Source organism: Oculina patagonica, chromosome 1 (genome assembly GCF_052425735.1).
Source record: "Oculina patagonica isolate OP01 chromosome 1, crgOcupat, whole genome shotgun sequence".
NCBI lineage: Eukaryota > Metazoa > Cnidaria > Anthozoa > Scleractinia > Oculinidae > Oculina > Oculina patagonica.
Genome location: NC_135758.1, coordinates 9,891,036 through 9,911,247, shown reverse-complemented (window position 1 = coordinate 9,911,247; position 20,212 = coordinate 9,891,036). Strand labels below are relative to the sequence as shown.

Below are 20,212 nucleotides of genomic sequence, written 5' to 3'. Positions count from 1 at the left end.
TTTGTAGTTTCTCTTGCAGTTCTCGTTGCGAGAAACAAACTCCTGTGCGACGCCAGCTATATAGACAATGTCTGTTCTCTACTTGAGGTCATTCGCTAGGTTGTTGAACCTTTCGTCACCCATCCTGGATCTAAGCGACGTCTTCATACGTCAGGCAAATAAGAATAAGCGCTCGCAAGCAGCGCTGGTAGCAGGATTTACAGCAAGCAGCTTTCAGATAGTTTAAGTTTAAGTTTGCGCCTAAAGATAGTTTGGGCCTTCCTGAACTAGCTTCTTTTACGATTCTGGAACCTTTGTCACCGCCGACAGCATGTCGTGGAAACACTATTTATATCATAGATACTGAGATTTTCTCACGAAAAAACGATTGCGTACAAATGATACGTAAAATGCATTAGCCAATAGGAAAGGCGAACGATGAAAACTCACTAGTGAAAAAACGTCGCTCGTCCAATCACAAGCGCGAACGACGAAAACTCACTTGTGAACAATACCGTATCGCCATTTTGATTCTCGTCGTAAACACCGGCGACATGGCGGAGACACGTTCAAGGTTTGTTAGTGTCTTTAACGGCTCCACTGAGTCGTTTATATTGCAGAACAGGAAAACCAAAACACTATAAAGAAAGCGAAACAAGACGGCCTTGTTGTCACAACGTTTCTTCGAACAAAAATAGAAACACGAAGCGAGATAACCGAAATTCCTCAAGCCGAGGAGAATAAACCTTTGAGTAAATTCGTACAAAGGAAGGACAAGAATACGGGCCGTCTTCACTCCGAGGGATTGTAGCGAGTTTTGATTCAGATGATGACAAAGACACTGCAGGTTTGTCCTTGGTTTTGGCAGACTGTTTTCTTGATTTAATTTGGTAAAAGTTCGCTCGACTTCGCGTTGAGTTATTCAGCGTTTAGCGCTGTTTTGTTCTGTTAAAACATTGAACTGGAACTTGCAAGTTTTGTACAAGTCTCAGTCAGATTTTCTATCAAAAGTTGTTTCTGTAAAAGTTGTGAGAGTATAAACTGACGTCTCATTTCTTGTGCTACTTCATTAAAGATGTGATTTTGAAAGACAAACATGTTTTAGCTATTTTAGTTTATGGGAGATGAATGGGTTTCCTAAACACGCGCGTAACTGATAAAGAGTCGAGCGATTTAATTTGCTTTTCAAAAACCTCAGTATCTATAAAATAAACAAATTACACCATGGAAAATGCTTTGTACGATTTTTATTCACTCGTAGAGTTGTATCAGAAAACTCACTCGTTCGCTACGCTCACTCGTTCGTTTTCTGATACTACTCAACTCGTGAATAAAAATCGTACGCGCGCATTTTCTATGGAGTAATCTCTATATCTCATCCTCTTTCAACATAACTTCCAAAACACTTAAACGGCTGCCGGGTAGCGTCCCAGTATCAGCATCTTCGCTGTATGATGCTTAAAAAAACTTGAACTCTCACTCATAGTGGTCACCATTTATAAGTAGCTTTAACCAAGTAGGTCTACATCTGGGTGTGGGGGCTGCAGCTTTCCTGGTTAAAGCGCTGGTCAGTATCACTGACGGTACGATCAAGGTCCTCATAATACACTCTCAAGGCAAGAGAAAAGTGATCTTTGCGGATAGGTTGGCGCTCCAGCACCAACCTCCAGTCTGGCCGAATGCGTCGATTTCTTGGAAGTAGAGGAAGTCCTTTTGCAAGTTTTCAGTTTTTCATTCAACTCGTAAGAGGATTTTCGATTGCATTGACGTTTGACAATCTTAATGAAACTATCCAATTTGCTTCACTTATCCCATCAATAACCGGTTAAAAAATCAAAAGGATTTTACCTAGCACACTTTTGAAAAAGCTCGTGATCGTTCTTGATATTCCGAACAGAGAAACAAAGACAAATAGAACACTGAATGTTTGAGTTGGCACAGTGAACCACTATTAAATAAAGGGAAAATGTTTGCCGTGTCTGTCATACGGAAGAAACGCCTGTGAGTATAACTGCTGCCGCGCAGCTTTGCTGAGCCTTTGACTTAGTGAAGAGCATATGCTAGAGAAGACGCGTTTTGTTACCTTCAAGTGTTATAATTCGTACATTATCTATGTCATTTGAAGCCCTAAAAAGTAAACCCAATGAAAAAAGTGGTAGGGCTATAGCCCTACAAGCCCCTCCCTCTCCGCGGTCCCTGCTGTGCTATCACCTTGACGTTAACTAACAGTCTGTCCACTGACAATAACACTGTGGTGAGAAAAAGTGTGTATGAGGTGCCTCCCGTTTTGCGCTGGCGTCCAGTTCGCTTGTGAATATTTTCCCGGGTTCATTGATCGAACAAAAATACGAAAAAATAGAGGGCTGTAAACATTCTATACAATTTCTTTTGCAAGCCTCGGAAAGTCTCGGGCTCGCAAAAAAGATGTTACAGCTGTAAGTAGTCTAGCAAAACTTCGGATTTACAATTCGCTTCCCCTCAAAGGTTTTGGCGAAACAAAATTCATGGCTTTTGAAGAAAATAGGTTTAACGCATGCAAGGTTGCAAGTGCAAGGTTGATCGGACAGCTAAAAGGCTAAGTAAATTTCATTATTTCAGTATTTCATTATTCATTATTTCAGTATTTCGGCAAGACAAAACAAACCTTCTTCAGGGGCTAAGAGGTCTGAGAAATTACTTTATAATATTTAAAATTTATTTAGCCTTTTAGCTGTTAGATCAGCCTTGAATTTGGTTTAACGTTTTATTTTATGTTGCTGATCCTGTTCTTCGCCAAGATCCGGCATTACTTCGCTGCTGTTCGTAAAAGTGGTGCTGGCATTATTCTAGAGGTACCTTGACGCATTATTTACATGCAGCAGGCCGGCAGCAAAAGGAAAACAAACAAGACCCAAAACAAGAGCTTGTGTTGCTTTTCTCGTCTTCGCTTTCGCTCGTTCTATCGCAAGAACCTGGAATATACTAAAATTTCGGCTTTCAAGGAAACCAGTGTAGTAACAGCTACATAGGTTGACATTTTCTATCATTGTTCTGTTTTCTAACTACCGCTCTAATTTGGGACGTCCCATATATATATTGGTGTTTAACAGCAACAAAACTGAATAACAATTTATGTGCTAGTCAGAAGACAAAAGAAGATGTTGAACTTTTTAATGCTTTTCGATTTCGAAACCAAAACTATATCAAACGTCAGTTGGAATGCTAGTTCCCATGGCCAGGCCTAATTTGGCATGCAAACTATTGTCATGTGCATGGTTTGCAATGACAGGAGGTCAAAGCTCACAACTTCTGTTTTGCTCTGTTTGTTTTTTTACAAGGAATCTCTAACTGTTCTTACTTGGTCAGGTTAAGCAATCAAAAGAAAAGTACACATTTGGTACAAGAGATTTGGTATTTAAATGATAAGTGAAGTGGTGACTTGGAGTAAAGTGAAAATAAGTGAAGAAGTGGTCGCAAGTCAAATACTCGGAAAAAAGATTTTCCAAGTTCCCCAACGGGAGTCGAACCCATGATCATGACCTTCCAGATTTACCGGTTGGAACGTTCTAACCACTGAGCTATGTGCTATATTTTTCCCGAGTATTTGACTTGCGACCACTTCTTCACATGATAAGTCGTAAATTTCTGACTTTGGTCGATTGGGAACTCTACGCTTTTAGAGTTTGCAACTTCTACTGTATAGTTCAACGTCTTTTTGCAACAATTACAATTTTGACAGCAAAAAATCCAACTGATCGAACATTACTTAACGTTCTAAAGCCACTGAGGATAGATTGCTTCTTTCAGCCATAATTCGACGCGTTTAAGTGGCGATGTCCTTTAAAGCGGACCATCGCATTTCGGGTCGGAAGAAAGTTTTCCTTCAAACTTTGCCCAGTGAACAATCTTGGTTTATAAGTAAACGAAACGGCATTAGTTTTTTGAAATACGTTAAAATGTTTTTTTCAGAGCCTATAACAGCCAAAGCGACTAAAAGGCTAAATTTTGATGGTCGCTACAACGAAAAACTGCACAAGTTGACGAGCTCGGCACACAAAAACCGCCGACCGCAACAGAAAACTATTATAATCCCACGAAAGGTGGTCCTTAAAGGGTTGTGAAATCATGTTTGTTTTAATATTTTTTAAATTTTCAGGTTTGGAAAAATTTATGTCTCAACATCCGTCAGATCGCTTGTTATAAACATGCCAATATACCCTGACTTTGCTGGCCTTTAATTTCCAAGTCCAGACCAGACCATTCTAAATTACACCTGAATTCTACTAAATGGATGCCAGGGAGCACAGAAATATAAAAATACCTTGCACTTCTTACCTTCTTTCGTCACAGCGACTTCCAACTTTTCGTGTTTTAAGATAATTTCAGGGTCGTAACCAGGTATATTTTTTCATCGCTGATCCCAAATTTTAGCTCTAAATTTTGATTCCTGATCCCTAAAATGTGGCAACATTTAATCCCTGATTCCATTCTGATCCGATCTGATTGGCCGATCCGGATCCCATGACTTGTGACCCGGGATCCCGGGTCCATGATCCCGATCCCGAGGCTGTGATCCCGATCCCAAGGCTGTGATCCCTGATCCCAAGGCTGTGATTCCTGATCCCATATACCTGGTTACAACCCTGTAATTTTTTACACACATTATGCAAATGAGGCTGTAAACCGAGCAACGGTTGTTTTTAACAAAAACGGTTTAATCGTTGACTTACAGCATTGCAAGTCAAAAATTCAAGTCATTTCACAGAACGATCACTTGCAAACGTTTTAAGCGGTTAAAAACGGCGAATTATTCGTCCTAAATCTTTGAATTTGTTACGAATTAATTATGCAGTTTCGCTGTCTGCTAAACTTGGTCAGGTAAACTTACAAGTTGGATCGTGTACTCTTAGGTTTTGCTGATTTCTATTGTTGAGTTAACAGTTTTGTTACTTTTGGAATCTGAACATTTTCTCAGTATGTAATAAGTTCAATTTTAGCCTCCACACATTGAAATCTAGGATTCGTGACATTTTAATTTAATTACTGACATCAAAATGTACGAAGTTAAAAAAAATAATTTATTCTGTTACCGTAGCTGAGTGGCCCTAATTGCCTTTCTTCCTAATGGATTTCGTTTTTAACTTCTTTGCTGCATACACAGATATCAGTAAATTTTAGTATTACTCTGTGTATCAGTAAGTTATTTTAACACAAAAGCTCGCTCGTGCGAACTTAATTTTATTTACATATATCTTATACTCACAAACCCGTGGTTATCGACGTTTAATTATCATCCCACTGCTCGAGATATATTCTCCTCCGTAAAAGGAAAGAAAAACACTGCCTCATTGCAAATGAAATACTTTTCATAGAAATACTCTACTGAAAAAAAATACTTTCAAGTCTGTTTCCTGGACTCAAACTTTATAGATCACTGGGGCGACTTTTACCGTGACAAAACGGAAACTGACGTGACACGGCCAGTAATTTATACCTAATCTGTTCAGAACTAATCGCGTGGTTCTTTATCTAGGTTCGTTCGACTTTTTTGCTTATCCATTTGATTTTCATGTTTAGATGTGCTACCACACCTTATACAAATTTCAGTTTGCACAACTACCTCTAAGCTTATAACAAGAACGTCTCTGATCCCTGTTGCCACTACACGGTACAATTTACTACACCTTGAGATTATGTCATTCTTTTCCAAGAAAAGAAAAAAAAAACTATTTCTCGTTGCAAATTAAATACTTTTCATAGAAAATCTCTACTCAAAAAAGCACTTGTCTGTTTTCTTGACTCAAATTTAGATCAATCGGTCAAAACGGAAACTAGCGTGACACGGCAAAACAATTATAACTAATCTGTTCAAAACTAATCGCCTGGTTCTTCGTCTAGTTTCTTTCGACTTTTTTGCATATCCATTCAGTTTTCATTTTTAGATGTGCTACCACGCCTTAAACAAATTTCAGTTTGCACAACTACCTCTAAGATTATAACCAGAAACGTCTCTGACCCCCCCCCCTCAGGGGGGAGGGGTTACCCCAATAATGGCCTAAACGGGGAGGCTCCGTCCGAAAGGGGTACCTTTTTCATGCTTTAGGTATATAAGAGTAGGAATCTCACAAGTTTAGGTAAATGAAAGCGAAGGGATATCGGTTATTTAGGTATTTAAAAGGAGGTTCAAGTTTAAATATTTCGAACAAGCGCACCTTATGGCTTTTCGGTATTTTTAAACAAATTTAGATTCTTGGAGCCAAAATAAAGTTGTCCCGGGTAGGTGAGTTATCCCTAGCAGAGCGTTTACAAGGCGCTAGGGTAACCTTAGCGCTCTGCTAGGGTTACCCTAGTGCTAGGGTAACCCTAGCTGCCTTGTAAACACGTCGATGAAAAAAAGACAGATGAAATGTGGGAACGCTAGGGTAACCCTCCTGCCTGGGAAACCCTAGCACTAGGGTTACCCTACCTGCTTGTAAACAGGCCCTAAGTAGAAATACTAAGTACTAAGTACACTTAGTAGAGATAAGGGACAATAGGAACCGAATAGTCTGATTAGTCAAGGCTGATAGCCTAAGGACTGTTAGATTTTTTATAGGGCGGGGGGATGGAGGAGGGGGCATGAATTTTAGATGCTCGTTTTTTTTTTTATTTTCTTACAGCCTAACAGGATATTTTTTGGTGCAAGCTAGATATTTTTTGGGGTCTTTGCCTTCTTTTGGGATTTACACCCTCCCCCATAAATCATCTTATGCTCCACCCCTAATTGCAAAGGCAAAAAAAAAACCTAAGAAAGGGCCGGAGGGGTTTCAACAGTTATAAAAAAAACCTTCCCTTATTAACTTCGCAATTCTTAAATAATTTATTTTACATGTATTTGTCTGAACAGCATTCAAAACAAGCTATCTAACAATGACGTCTTAGTGCGCAGTTATAGAATTTGAACCAACCGCGTAACCTGGAAGTACCGACAAAGGCTTGAGAAGAATTTAGCGCCGGGGCGCAAATAACTCTCCCTCCTCAACAAATGTTAGAAAGAGCAGCTTAAGTAAAATATTGAACCGGCATGAACTACTCAAGCAAAAGGAAAATATTTTTATAATGTATTTTATGTAAAAGAAACTGTATGGCAGTGCCGTAGCAAGGGTAGATAAGTGGGGGGGGGGGGGGGGGGGGGCACGCGAGCGCCGGAGGCGCGAGCCGCTAGGGGGTGTGGGGGGCATGCCCTCCCAGAAAATTTGGAAATCTAGAGGCTTGGCAATGCTATTTCCAGCGCTCTCCAAAAGCTATCTGTGATTTACGCATATTGCAAATTTGAGACATTTTTGAGACATTTTGACATTTTTGAGACATTTTTTTCACATTGTTGTCACGATTTCTGGTTTGTTTTAGTTTTTGGCTGTTTAATATCTTTGTGCATCAGCCTACATACGTTAAAAAAATGAAAAGAAGTACAAATGTTTATTGTTTCAAACCTCTCGGGAGATAAAACTGTATTTTCAACATTTTTTACAGGTTTGTTTTACTTTTTGGGAAAAAACTGAGGGGGGGGGGGGCACGGGCCCCCCGGGCCCTCCCCTTGCTACGGCACTGTATGGTAATTCTCTACGCACCGGATCCGACTTGAACGAAAACACCGTACATCTTCTGAATAGCCTTCGGCTCTTTGCCCCCTACTGGTTTCTTCGTGGACGTCCTTGGTGCGCTGGATATAGGCAAGCTGTTCTTGGGCGCCAGAACTTTCCAAATGTGTGCCTATGCTTGGCGCACACGGTCATTTTCGCGACAACCGACTCCTCTAAATCGAAAAAGCCAGCTCTGGCCAAGATAATTTGCCATTCTGTGATGTCTTCTCGCGATAAATGTATAGAAGCGAGGTGGCTGTCTATCGATTCATCGCACTGAAGCAAGCAGAAAAGACCTGAAACGCCTCTTGAATCGCCACACTTTCCCGTTTGCGACAAAAAGCTGGACATCTTGTTTTGAAATTTTATTTTTGGAGCCAATTACAAAACTTTGGCTCAAACTAATTACATTATCACCGAGAACCGAGAACTGTCTCTAACATTTATTTAAAAATTCGTGCCATTATACAACACTATACACTAAACTATGAATAAAACTAGTTACTGAATGACAATTTCAAATGTCTTTGGGCATCCTTACAGCTGGTAACGTGAATTGTGGCAATAGAATTTTGACGGTACGAACCGTCGGGTTTTGCCGACGCAAATCTTGTTTGCATGAAACACGAAAAGTCAGGCAAATAAAGTTGTAAAGCGCTAAGGAAGCTTAAGGAAGAAAGTGACCATAGAGACCGCGGAAATTCTGGCTAGGAAAAATGATTGCTGCTTTATGCAAAACAAGTTTATGAAAGTGACTTTGATTAGCAGATTAACAAACTAAAACTGCAACTTTATAAAGTGGCAGCAAAACATGTCAACTAAAATACAAGGTCAAAAATTGTTTATTTCAAGAGTTTCATCACTCCAACTTGTTAGAACAGTTAAAACTGAAGAAATTTTCAAATATTACACCTTGAACGCTTTCAGATTAAGTAAGAACTTATTTGTTCTTCCCTTTTAAAATGAAAAACAGCGAGTTCCAAAAAGTTAGAACGGATTGTTTGAAAACATCGGTCAAAGTTCAGCAGACAACACATTTTGCAAATCAATTGTGACATTTGTCTTGAAAGCATGCAAAGTTAAAGACAACTTAATTCGTCAATTTTAACCACTCCTATCATTTGCAAGTTTTCTTTCTATAAAACGCCTTGTATTGTTCACCTACAATGTCGAAATTTTGCAATTTAACCGTTTTTGTTGAAAACAACGGTAGTTGGGTTTACAACCTCATTTGCATAATGTGTGTGAAAAATTCGCTTAAAACACGAAAAGTTGGAAGTCGCTGTGACGAAAGAAGGTAAGAAGTGCAAGGTATTTTTATATTTCTGTGCTCCCTGGCATCCATTTAGTAGAATTCAGGTGTAATTTAGAATGGTCTGGTCTGGACTTGGAAATTAAAGGCCAGCAAAGTCAGGGTATATTGGCATGTTTATAAAAAGCGATCTGACGGATGTTGAGACATAAATTTTTCCAAACCTGAAAATTTAAAAAAAATTAAAACAAACATGATTTCACAACCCTTTAAGGACCACCTTTCGTGGGATTATAATAGTTTTCTGTTGCGGTCGGCGGTTTTTGTGTGCCGAGCTCGTCAACTTGTGCAGTTTTTCGTTGTAGCGACCATCAAAATTTAGCCTTTTAGTCGCCTTGGCTGTTATAGGCTCTGAAAAAAACATTTTAACGTATTTCAAAAAACTAATGCCGTTGCATTTACTTATAAACCAAGATAGTTCACTGGGCAAAGTTTGAAGGAAAACTTTCTTCCGAACCAAAATGCGATGGTCCGCTTTAAAGGACATCGCCACTTAATTCTTTTAATTTCTTCGTCAGCACTAACTTTATCGAGGAATAAAGATATACTTAATACAACTTAATAACCTAACGACGGTTTGTCATAGCTATGCGTCTCCTCTCAGTCATCTGATTAAAAAATACTCTTTTACTCGAAGATATACACGATATACAGAACAATCTTGGCAAAAAGGTTATAGTGAGCAAACGAAATTAATGTGAAAGTGTTTCCTCTTACTTTTTCTTGCTTTCTAGGAACGTAATGTTAATCTTCATATCTACAACTTGACTTTCTCCAACCGCTTCCTATAGTCCCTCTTGGCTATTCAAAATGGTAAATACTTTATATTTGCCAATGAATGAGTGAACAAATCTATTATTTAACATGAACATGAAAATTCGGAGCAGCTTACAACATCTAATGCCTTCTTGCCAGCTATCATTAGTGGAAAGACAACCTAAGGTCGCGAAAGCTAAGGAAAATTGTACAAGCCTCTACTTCCTAAAGCTTGTACAGTCGAAGCTCTCTTAACGGACACTCTTGTGAGCGGACAGCTCTACTTACGGCCACCTTGTTAGAAACCCCGTTTCTACTCCCATACAAACTATGTATTTTTACATTCTCGTAAGCGGACATTCCCCTAAGCGGCCGCGGACACTTTCCGAGATTACGACTTAGACTTTTTCTTTGTTTTTAAGCTCCCGTAAGCGGACACCGCAAAGAAAATCATATAAAAAACCTCTGTATCTTGTGTTAATCAATCAACTTCACATCGCCGTTCGTCACAATGATTTTACTGTAATTACAGTACCATATTTCAGTGTTTGTTTTGTCGTCATCCACGTCCGGTTACATTTCGAAACACCACTAACATGCATATTATCATTATGTTAGCTGGGCAAGCTCCCGTAAGCGGCCATCTATCCCCTACACCTCTAGTGGCCGCTTACAAGAACCATTCTCGTAAGCAACCAGCTCCAGTTGCGGACACTTTTTTCGCGTCCTGAGGGTGTCCGCTTACGAGAGCTTCGACTGTATAACCATTTTTTAGTCAAGGTCACTGCGTACTTTTTGTCAGAATCTACTGCTCATCAGGATTATGCAGTTGATGAAGCTCCTACAACAAGAATAAAGGATAAAAATAACTTTAGTTGAAATAATTGAAGGTAAATAAATATAGTACTTAAAAATACTATTATCATCCCAGGGAATACTCACAATCAAACAGCTTCTCCGACGAGAAGTCCAGGTCATGTTCAGTGTCTAGTGCGACGCTTTTTTTTAGGTTTAATATTGAGAATATGGATTACATAGGTAAGATCAGGAAGCAAAATCCTTTTGACACCTCTCTAAAATACCCACACACTTTTCTCAATATTAAACATAGAGCAACAACATAATGCACTAATGGCGAACCACTGTTTTAACGTTTATATTGTGATATTTCCCTTTGTTTTATATTTATTATCATTACCACTAACCAGAACAAAGGAAAATACCAATTTGTACCAAGAGTAAAATTGAACCACAACTACTTAAAGTACTTTTTTAGCTCCCCGCTATTTACAATGTAGAGTACCGATAGAGAAATACAGAGTTTTACGCTCCCGTCAATCATTATACGACTGCTGTTTAGCAATCGACATATAATTACAGTTTTAAATTTGCACACTTACAAAGTTCATTTTCTGTCGGCGCAGTCCTGTAAAAGGGGACTTATCCATTCCCGTGTAAGGGATCCAACCTAATAAAGATTTTACTGGAAACAACTTTGGACCACCAAAATACATTTATTTTTTTCTGAAACGTACCTTTATTCCCAAAATTGAAAGTCACGTTATCTCCAATCAGCATGAAAGGTGCCCACTGCCTCACGTCAGAATAGCCGTTAGCTCTCATCCACTTCATGGCCTCGTGAAGACATTCACTGGCACTTTCTCCGCCAACAAGGTGCTCGTAGAAACGTCCCATGAACTGTTCTGTTGCACTGTCTTCTATGGCCCACAGTGCCACCAACACTGAGCGTGCACCAGATCCTAAGAACGCTCGAGCGATTCCAACAACTCCTTCGACTTTAATGTCTCCCTGCCCACTGTGACAGCAGCTTAGTACTACCAGTTTAGCTCGCAGTTGAACTTGAGAAATTTCAGTCATTGTTAATAAGTAGTCTTCTTCTTCTGGAGTCACTTGAGTATTGCGTAGTGGAGCAAAAGCAATTTCTCCTCTTTCGGCATCCCCATGTGCAGCGAAATGTATCAGACTCACTGAGTTGATCCTTTGAAGTACCGCCTTCTTAGTTGCATGCTCTCCTAATAACGGATTTACTCCCAGAACTCTTCCGATCATCTCTGCTTCCTTTCCTGCACAAGGCAATCGTGAAATGTTCTCAAGACGCCCCTTGTAAAGAACTCGGCCAACTTCAGGATCCCCTACTATAAGTGCCCCAGTCTGACTGTGATAGTCTTGTGGACTGTCCTGGATGAGCTTGAGAGTCATCAAAGAAGGAACTATGCGGATTATGAAAGTCTCTGATAGATACCTTCCACTTGCATCTTGTAACGCTGCAAATGGAACTTGGTACAAGATGTTATCAGATACAATTATAATCTCGGGTTCCTTTAGTAGGTCAGCCACAGGAGCGATTATCATTTTGTAATACTCAGCCAGACTTGGTTCCTGGTCTTGGTTTTCTAAATCCTCTTCTACAAGTCGAAAACCTAGGAGGCTATCGTGCTGGAAAGAGCTGTCTCTTGGCTGCTTTATTTTTAGGGAAACCAAAGATCGATCTTCGAAATGCTTCTTGGTTGAAGTACAAAACCTTCGGAACAATTCTTTAGGCTGGTTGCAGGTACTGGATTCGTCTGCGGCTATATTTGTACGAAATTCTATTACTCCGTTTGTTTTAAGGACCCACAAAGATATATCGTGGAAATCACAAGAAATGTACAAACAAGTACAGTGTTTCTCTTTCTTCATGATGTTTTCAATTCCAACCCATGATTGCGGGTTAGCTGAGAACTGGTTCTCCACAGAGTACTGATTTGACATTAAATCTGAAAGTGCTCTGGCCCGCCCAAGCTCTAAACTATAAAGAGCCTTATTTGGATCCCCAGTAATACGAAACAGTGAACTGAGCAACAGGTAGTGAGGGGCATTCCTGTCTAACAGAGATATCTGAAATTTGTCGTTATCCTTGAGAAAAACGCGCAACTTTTCGCAGCTGTGGACGCTGGCAACGAGGCTATCAAAGGCATCTTGCCCATTTCCCTCCAAACACTTGACCCACATAAGGCTACAGTGACAGCGCAATTCTACTGCAATATCCCCAGTTCCTTTACTTATCTTAAGCGCCCTCCCGTAATACTCGTCAGCCTTAACATATTCACCACCACGTTCAAAGACGATTCCTAGACTATGGACGCATGCGGCTTCCAACTGTCTGTTTCCAATCTGTACGCTGATGGCCAGTGCTTTCTTCAGATATTGTTTAGCATTCGCGTATTCATGAAGGGATATAAAGAGACCTCCTAGGTTTTCGTAAACTTGTGCTTCTCCTAATATGTCATCAATTTCTACCCTGATTGCTAAAGATTTCGCGAGATATTCTTCAGCTTTTGCATATTCACCAAGAGATTGAAACAAAGTTGCAAGGTTTCCATAAGTTACGCCTTCACCGTATTTATCACCAATCTCTTTATTGATCACTAGCGCCTTTTCGAGATATCCAGTAGCTGTTACAAATTCTTGAAGCGATTGAAACAAAGCTCCTAAGTTTCCGTAATCAAATGCTTCTCCTTTTTTGTCGCCAATTTCTCTTCTGATCGCAAGAGCATTTTCGAAATGTTCTTTCGCCTTCACATATTCACCAAGATGTGCAAACACAACTCCTAGGTTTCCATAAGCTGCGCCTTCTCCATTTCTGTCTCCAATTTCTTTTGTAATCTCAAGTGCTTTCTCAAATAATTCTCTAGCCTTAGAATAATCTCCAAGTAATCTAAACACGTATCCTAGATTTGCGTGACATGTTACCTCGCCTTTTATGTCGCCAATCTCTATGCTGATGGCAAGTGCTTTCTCGAGAAATTCTTTAGCCTGAACAAGTTCACCAAGCGCTTGACAGACATTTGCTAGACCTCCATAAACTGTACCTTCCCCTTGTTTGTCTCCAATAGCTGTTGTGATCACAAGTGCTTTCTCAAAGTACTCCTTAGCCTTAAAATATTCCCCAAGAGATTGAAACACAGATCCCAGGCCAATGTAACATACTGCTTCTCCTTTCCTCTCACCAGCCTTCACCCTGATCGCAAGTGCCTTTTCATAAAATTCTTTTGCTTTCAAATATTCGCCAAGAGATTTAAACACATTTGCTAGGTTTACGTAACTTGCTGCTTCACTGCGTCTATGACCAATCTCTTTGCTGATTCTAAGAGTCTTCTCGTAATATTCTTTAGCCGTAGCATACTTAGCAAGAGATTCACACACGTTTCCCAGACTTAAATAAATTGCTGCTACTTCTTCCTTGTCGCTAAATTCTTTAATTATCGGAAGCGACTTCTCGAGACATTTTTTCGCCTTGACATATTCACCGAGAGATTTAAACACATTTCCTAGGTTTGCATAAGCTGCTGCCTGTCCACGTTTGTCACCAATTTTTAACATGATTACAAGCGCCGTCTTGAGATATTCTTTAGCTTTCACATTTTCACCGCGAAGATGAAGCAAATTTCCTAGGTTTCCAAAACATGAAGCTTCGCCTTGTCTGTCACCAAGTTCTTTTGTGATATCAAGTGCTTTTGTGAGATACCTTTCAGCCTTGTCATACTCGCCAATGTATTCAAACACATTTGCAAGGTCAGCATACGTTGAACCTTCTCCATTTCTATCACCAGTTTCAACATTGATCACAATTGCTTTCTCAAGAAGTTCCTTAGCCTTGACATGTTCACCAAGAGAATGGAAGACAGTTCCTAGGTTTTGGTAAGCAAGGGCCTCGTTTTCCCTGTCACCAGTTTCTATTATAATATTGATAGCTTTCTCGTAAAGGTCTTTTGCTTGAGCATATTTACTTTGACGCTGATACAACTTTGCCAGCATTAAGCTTAAGAAGCCCTCTTCGTCCTTTTCACCATATTCGCGGTGTATGGCAAGAAGTTTGCTGTTGTAATGTATGGAACTTGCGTAATCATTCACAAGCACGTACGCCACACCTAGTATCCTATATATCCTTTTCCAACAACCTTTGAGAAGTTTCCTTTCATCTTCTATTGCTTTTTTATTCAGGAGAATTAAGCATTCCATGCACAACTCTATGGCTTTTAGAACACGACTGGTGTTGAAAAGAAAAGTGGCAATCAATGTGCATATACCGATGGCTTGTAAAACTTCTTGTTTGTTGTCCATGACAGGATTTCGAGTAAGCTAACGAGACAAAACAAAACATTAAAAAAAAATAAAACTTAACTTAAAAGCTGATGAAAAAAAAATTGACGAAAAAAAAATTGATGCTTAACGTTTTCGATCTGTTCGATCATCATCAGAGTGAAAAAATCTGCATACGCTCTACGTTCTTATAGTTCAGATAACACCAGTTATGTAATACCTGTTCGCATAGGGAACAAGGTGAGGTCCAGTGATTGCACTTGTTTGTTTAGTTCAGGACGGTAGCGTGCAATGTAGAATGCTTCTTTTATTCTTCTTTTTAACCATGAGTGGGCAGTGGTTAAAGCATTCCACGCGAACTTGTGATTAGGGTGTTTTCTGATTTGCTTGGCTGGATGTTCGTTAACACGAACCTCGAGGTTGCGTGCTGTTTCGCCAATGGTCGTTTTTGTGCTAGAGACGTTAAAGCTGTCTCGAGACGACATTAACGTCTAGTATAAAAACGGTAAATAAGAGAGACGCCTTCAACGTCTGATGGCTTTAACTTCTTTTCGTAAGAGCGTCTGAACGACGCTCTTATCGGACAGCTTTAACGTCTCAGACGTTAAAACCGTCTAGTATAAAAACGGGACGTCGTTAACTAGTATTAAAACAGTAAATAAGACAGACGCCTTTAACGTCTGATGGCTTTACGTCTTCGTGTCCAGTGTCCTCCGAGTGTCGAACCCAGTCTTTTTTATTTTTTCTGAAAAGCTGTCTACTAAATGCGTCCCGTTTTTATACCAGACGCCTTTAACGTCTTAGACGCTAAATTCGTCTAGACGACATTATCGTCTCTAGCATAGAAACAGCCAATGTACGTTAGTCCACAATTACACTTGCCTTTGTAGATAACGTGTGACGGGTGTGTGATTTTGTCTTTTAACTAGAAGATTGATTCCATCTTGCGTGTTTGCCACATGATAAAGAAGTTAAACCTCCATTTGGTTAGCCTGCGTTGCAGACGCAAAACCCCGGTATAGTGCGTCTGCGAATTAGAGCACAAAAGCTTGTTCCGGCCCCCCGCGTGTTACCAGGGATTTCTATAATAACCTCTGATTGGCTTTTGAAAAGGGCCGTTCTTTCGTGCGCCGTAATTGGTTGAGTGGATCTCCTGAAACCATAGTTACGCGTTCGATGAATACCAGATACCAGATACGGTAAAACGTTCTTGTCATATATTTGTGCCGTTCTGTATTGGAATTGCTCATCCAATCTATTTCGCTTTTCACTTGTTTAGAAAGGGCACGATATGCTGTCAGTTGTATTATTCGGAGGCGTTTAAAGTCGAGTAGAGCCATAAGACATTGGTCTGCACGGCTTTCCGTTTGTATATTTTTCCCGGATATTTTGACACCTCTGTTTTACATTTGTCATATGTAATTACTATCGCGGTTAGTCTTGGAACATTCATATTTGCAAGATATTTTTTGAGCTTTTGAAATATTCCATCTGGTCCTAAATTTTTCGTGAAGATGTCGACTACTTGCATTCTGCATTTGTAATGCCGGGTCCGGCTGTTTATTGTGTTGCAAGGTGTGTTGCTTCTCATCACGGATGACGGACGTTCGTTGTGTGACATTCTTTCACCACAAGACAAATGTAGATTATTCAACATTTATACCATGACCTTTTTGCTTGTCAGTTGTGTATGCTTCTTGTCGTTATCGTTGTTTTCTTTTTTTTATGAGATAGTTCGAACCGGCTGCTTTTTTACCGCTTCAAACGCTAATTCTCACCGATCTGGTCCGATCTGCCGTGATCGCCGCCAAGTTTGTTTTGTATCTGCTCTTCGTCGAAAGCGTAACTATGGTTTCTCATGATGCACTCGACCAATTACGACGCACGAAAGAACGGCCCTATTCAAAAGCCAATCAGATGTTATTATAGAAATCCCTGGTAACACGCGGGGGGCCGGAACAAGCTTTTGTGCTCTAATTCGCAGACGCACTATACCGGGGTTTTGTTCGTCTGCAACGCAGGCTACCATTTGGTGTACGTGTTAAGTTTCTTTAAGAATTTTTTACTTTCTACTTCATTATTTTGTTCTGCAGAAAGGGATACGAATTCCAAGATTAGGTCTTTCATCGAACCAGTGGACAGGAATTATTGTTTCGTCGCTTTTGGGGTTTTCAAAATCAAGGATGACTTCATTTACCAATTTTGTGGGGTATCCTGCTTTGATGAATGAATGTTTGATGGCTTTGACTTCTGCTTGCCAATTGGTGGCTATTCGTTTGGCTCGATGTCGGGCACCTAGAATATTGTTGCGCTTCCACCTTTCTGGGATGGCCGATTTCCAATGTACTTGTAGTTTACCCGGTTTTTGGTAGACTCTGGTGGTGAAGTTTCCCTCATGATGGTTGAAAGAGGTGTCCAGGAAGTGGTCAGGGTTTTCTTCCGCGGTAAACTTGATGTTTGTATGGTAACTGTTTAACTTATCCAGTAGATTGTCGGCAGCACTTGCTTTCCTTTTGGTAAAACAATCAACCACGTACCGGTCATAGCATGGCAAATTGTGTGGTGTTACGATGTCTTCCTCTAGTTTACACATAAAGATGTTGGCTAGGGTGGGAGACAATGGGTTCCCCATACTGCATCCATAGAGCGTATGCAGATTTTTTAACTCTGATGATGATCGAACAGATCGAAAACGTTAAGCATTATTTTAACAGCTTTTACCTTAAGCTACACGATCTTGATTAGCATAGTACTGATTTTTACAACTTTATTTTTAATTTGTTTTAGTTTCGATTTTCAAGAAGACATCCCAAACATTCCCGACAGGATTACATCAAGTATCCAAACATCTCAAATTTTGCAAAAAATGATGATGATGATGCTACTGCAGGTCGTAATTTCACTCTCTTCCAAATGTTTGAAAATATGATGAAACAACCTTTAGTTAACAACTCCAATAGAGGGAACCACTTTACTATCATCCCCGCAGGTAAAAAAGTCAGGACGTTGCATAACGCGCCTACAGAATAGATCTACAAACCATTATTCAAAGTTTTCGAGGAAATTATTCACCTCCGTTTGCTCCAAGCTCTTATTATTAAAAACTAACGTGAATTTGCAAGGACCACCGTGACAAAATAGAAGTGCCGGATCAACTCACTGTAGAAGATCTAATCAGCTATAACTAAATAACGAATAAAGAAAAAAACTAATTGCAAGGCCGATTCGACGATTTGGGACTGTATTGAAATTCCAATACAGTCCCAAAGCGTTGAATCGGCCTTGCAATTTTTTCTTTATTCTTATTATTAAACATTTTATTAAAAACCAAGAAAATCGTATTCCCTTCTTCTTAGTGTTTGGAAATGTTAAGTCTCTAGTGTTTTATACGAAAAAAGTAACTTCCCATTATGTGCATACAGACTGGATGTCTAAATTTTCAAACCGTTGTTTGAAATCAGGATAAAAAAAAAAAAACATTAGTTGTCGAGCTGCTTGTATAAGCACCGAGGACAGATGATGCAAATTATATTGAGTTTTAAAATACGATGGATGTAGTAAGTCACACAAGTCAAACGTCACGGCTGCGAATTTATATTCCCGATTTAACATATGAATCGTCTCTGCCGTCTAGTGCTTTTAAAAATTGTAACCGAATTACTCTTAGCCATGAACTGAAAATGAAACCTGTTCAAAAACATCACGAATCATGTGAAAACTTTAATAAAGAGCTTACAGTTTTTCGTGTGTGATCAAACGCGACCGGAAAACTTGACGGCAAAAACAGCAAGGCGCTAATTTAATTGCAACATAATGAACCACATCAAAATAAGTTTTGCATTCTGCAAATACCGTGAAATTATAAGCGAAAATACAGTGTCATTACACCGTACGAGTATATATCCTTATTCCTTTGTGATTAATTCATTTTAATACTGACATCAGACACCGAGAACCCAACGCAGGGACCGAGTTCGCTTCGGTGAACGTTTAGCGACACAATGTGACTACAATTATTTATCTAACGAATAACTAAGTTTTTACATAATTTTCTTTAAATATAACACACGACAATGAAAGAGTTTCTTATACCTTGATCGAATAACTTCTTCTATACGTCGCGTTCTCCTTCCCTCAGATTGAAATTTCTGTTCTGTAAACAAACAACCGTGTACATAAAGTTTTCGTCGCATTTGAATAGCTTCATGTAAATTCGGAGTAGTAAAACTAAAAGCAATATAACATCAAACTAGAAAGTGAGTCTAGCAAGATGTTCTTGGGGTGTTTTACGCTCGTTTTCCTTTCTAGTTGTACTTACCGAGACAGCCTTCAATGGCGCTGTTAAGTGAAACTGCGTTGTCACATGAGGGACTTTCCCCTATCTTCTCATTTCTAAGAAATCGCAGCGGGTTTTAGCATACTACGTCATACATACAAAAATATATTTTAAATCCATGGATAAGTATAATACAATAATAAAATTCTTAATCTCATAAAACAAAGGAAGGCATGACATTTCTGCCCTGTGTATTTTCTACTCAGGTGAAGAATATTACAAATAAAAAAATCCACTTTTTTTATTCAGACGCCAAACTTTATTAATCAGCCGAACCGAGTCACGCTGTGAGAGCAAAGTGTAAATGCAATATTGCATTACAAATAAATGCAAATTCATATATCGTAGTTACAAAAATACGAAAATTCTAAAAAATGACACGGACAAACGAAGCGCTTTATACTTAATTATAATAATGTGATAAAATGACATGATTTACATTACCTGTGTCTATTTCTTAAGCTTAAAAGTCGTTTAAAAGCAACGGATATAATGGTATCAGCTACTCTGTATTCCATGTGGTATCCGGTCGTTTCGCCTACGAGTGGATTCGCTACCAGTTCGCTAACGAGTTAGGTCGATCTGCTTACGTACGAAGTCGTTTCGCCAACGAGCTGTAGCCCGTTTCGCTCGTATTACGAAGATTCATATTTTAAAATATAGTGGTAAAACATTACAATACCAAATCAATCCGCATCAAAGACTTGTTTTTAGTTTACAAGTATTTTACATGGGAATCACAGTATTTGGTACCCGGGGGGAGGGGGAGTACCCTGTATATTTTTGGGTGGGGGTGTGCCGCTGGGAATTTAAAGTCCTTATCCTTTACCAGACCATATTCAGCTGAAATTGCAATCCTATACAAGACTAGATACTGAAAATCCCTAACCTATCCCAGAGTTGCATTTTTTAGAACTGTTTTACTATCAATTTTTTAATGGCAAACCATCTGTCAACAACGATGCCGCGATGATTTGATTTACTCTTTCTCTTCTGAGTTTCTATTCCTATTCTGGACTTAATTCGTCATACCACCGATCAGTTTCCCGGCAAATGCTACCCTTTTCTAGACCAAAACTTTCCGATTTCTATACCCTATCCCAGACTTGACTGCTTGAAAACCAC

The 20,212-nt window shown here is 39.5% G+C and overlaps 1 protein-coding gene across 4 annotated transcripts in view; it reads right to left on the bottom strand.

Annotated features, from left to right (window-relative positions):
* LOC144655845 (uncharacterized) overlaps positions 1-19,183 on the bottom strand; it is a 52,309-nt gene extending 33,126 nt beyond the window's left edge. For 2 of the 4 annotated variants that reach the window (XM_078516046.1, XM_078516033.1), the window contains exons 1-2: positions 18,844-19,056; positions 11,184-14,790 (exon numbers count right to left, since the gene is read on the bottom strand). In XM_078516046.1, the coding sequence (XP_078372172.1) occupies positions 11,184-14,772 (3,589 nt within the window). In that variant the 5' untranslated portion in view covers positions 14,773-14,790; positions 18,844-19,056. The other 2 variants (XM_078516034.1, XM_078516038.1) reach the window with 2 other exon arrangements.
* Positions 19,184-20,212: the final 1,029 nt, after the last annotated feature.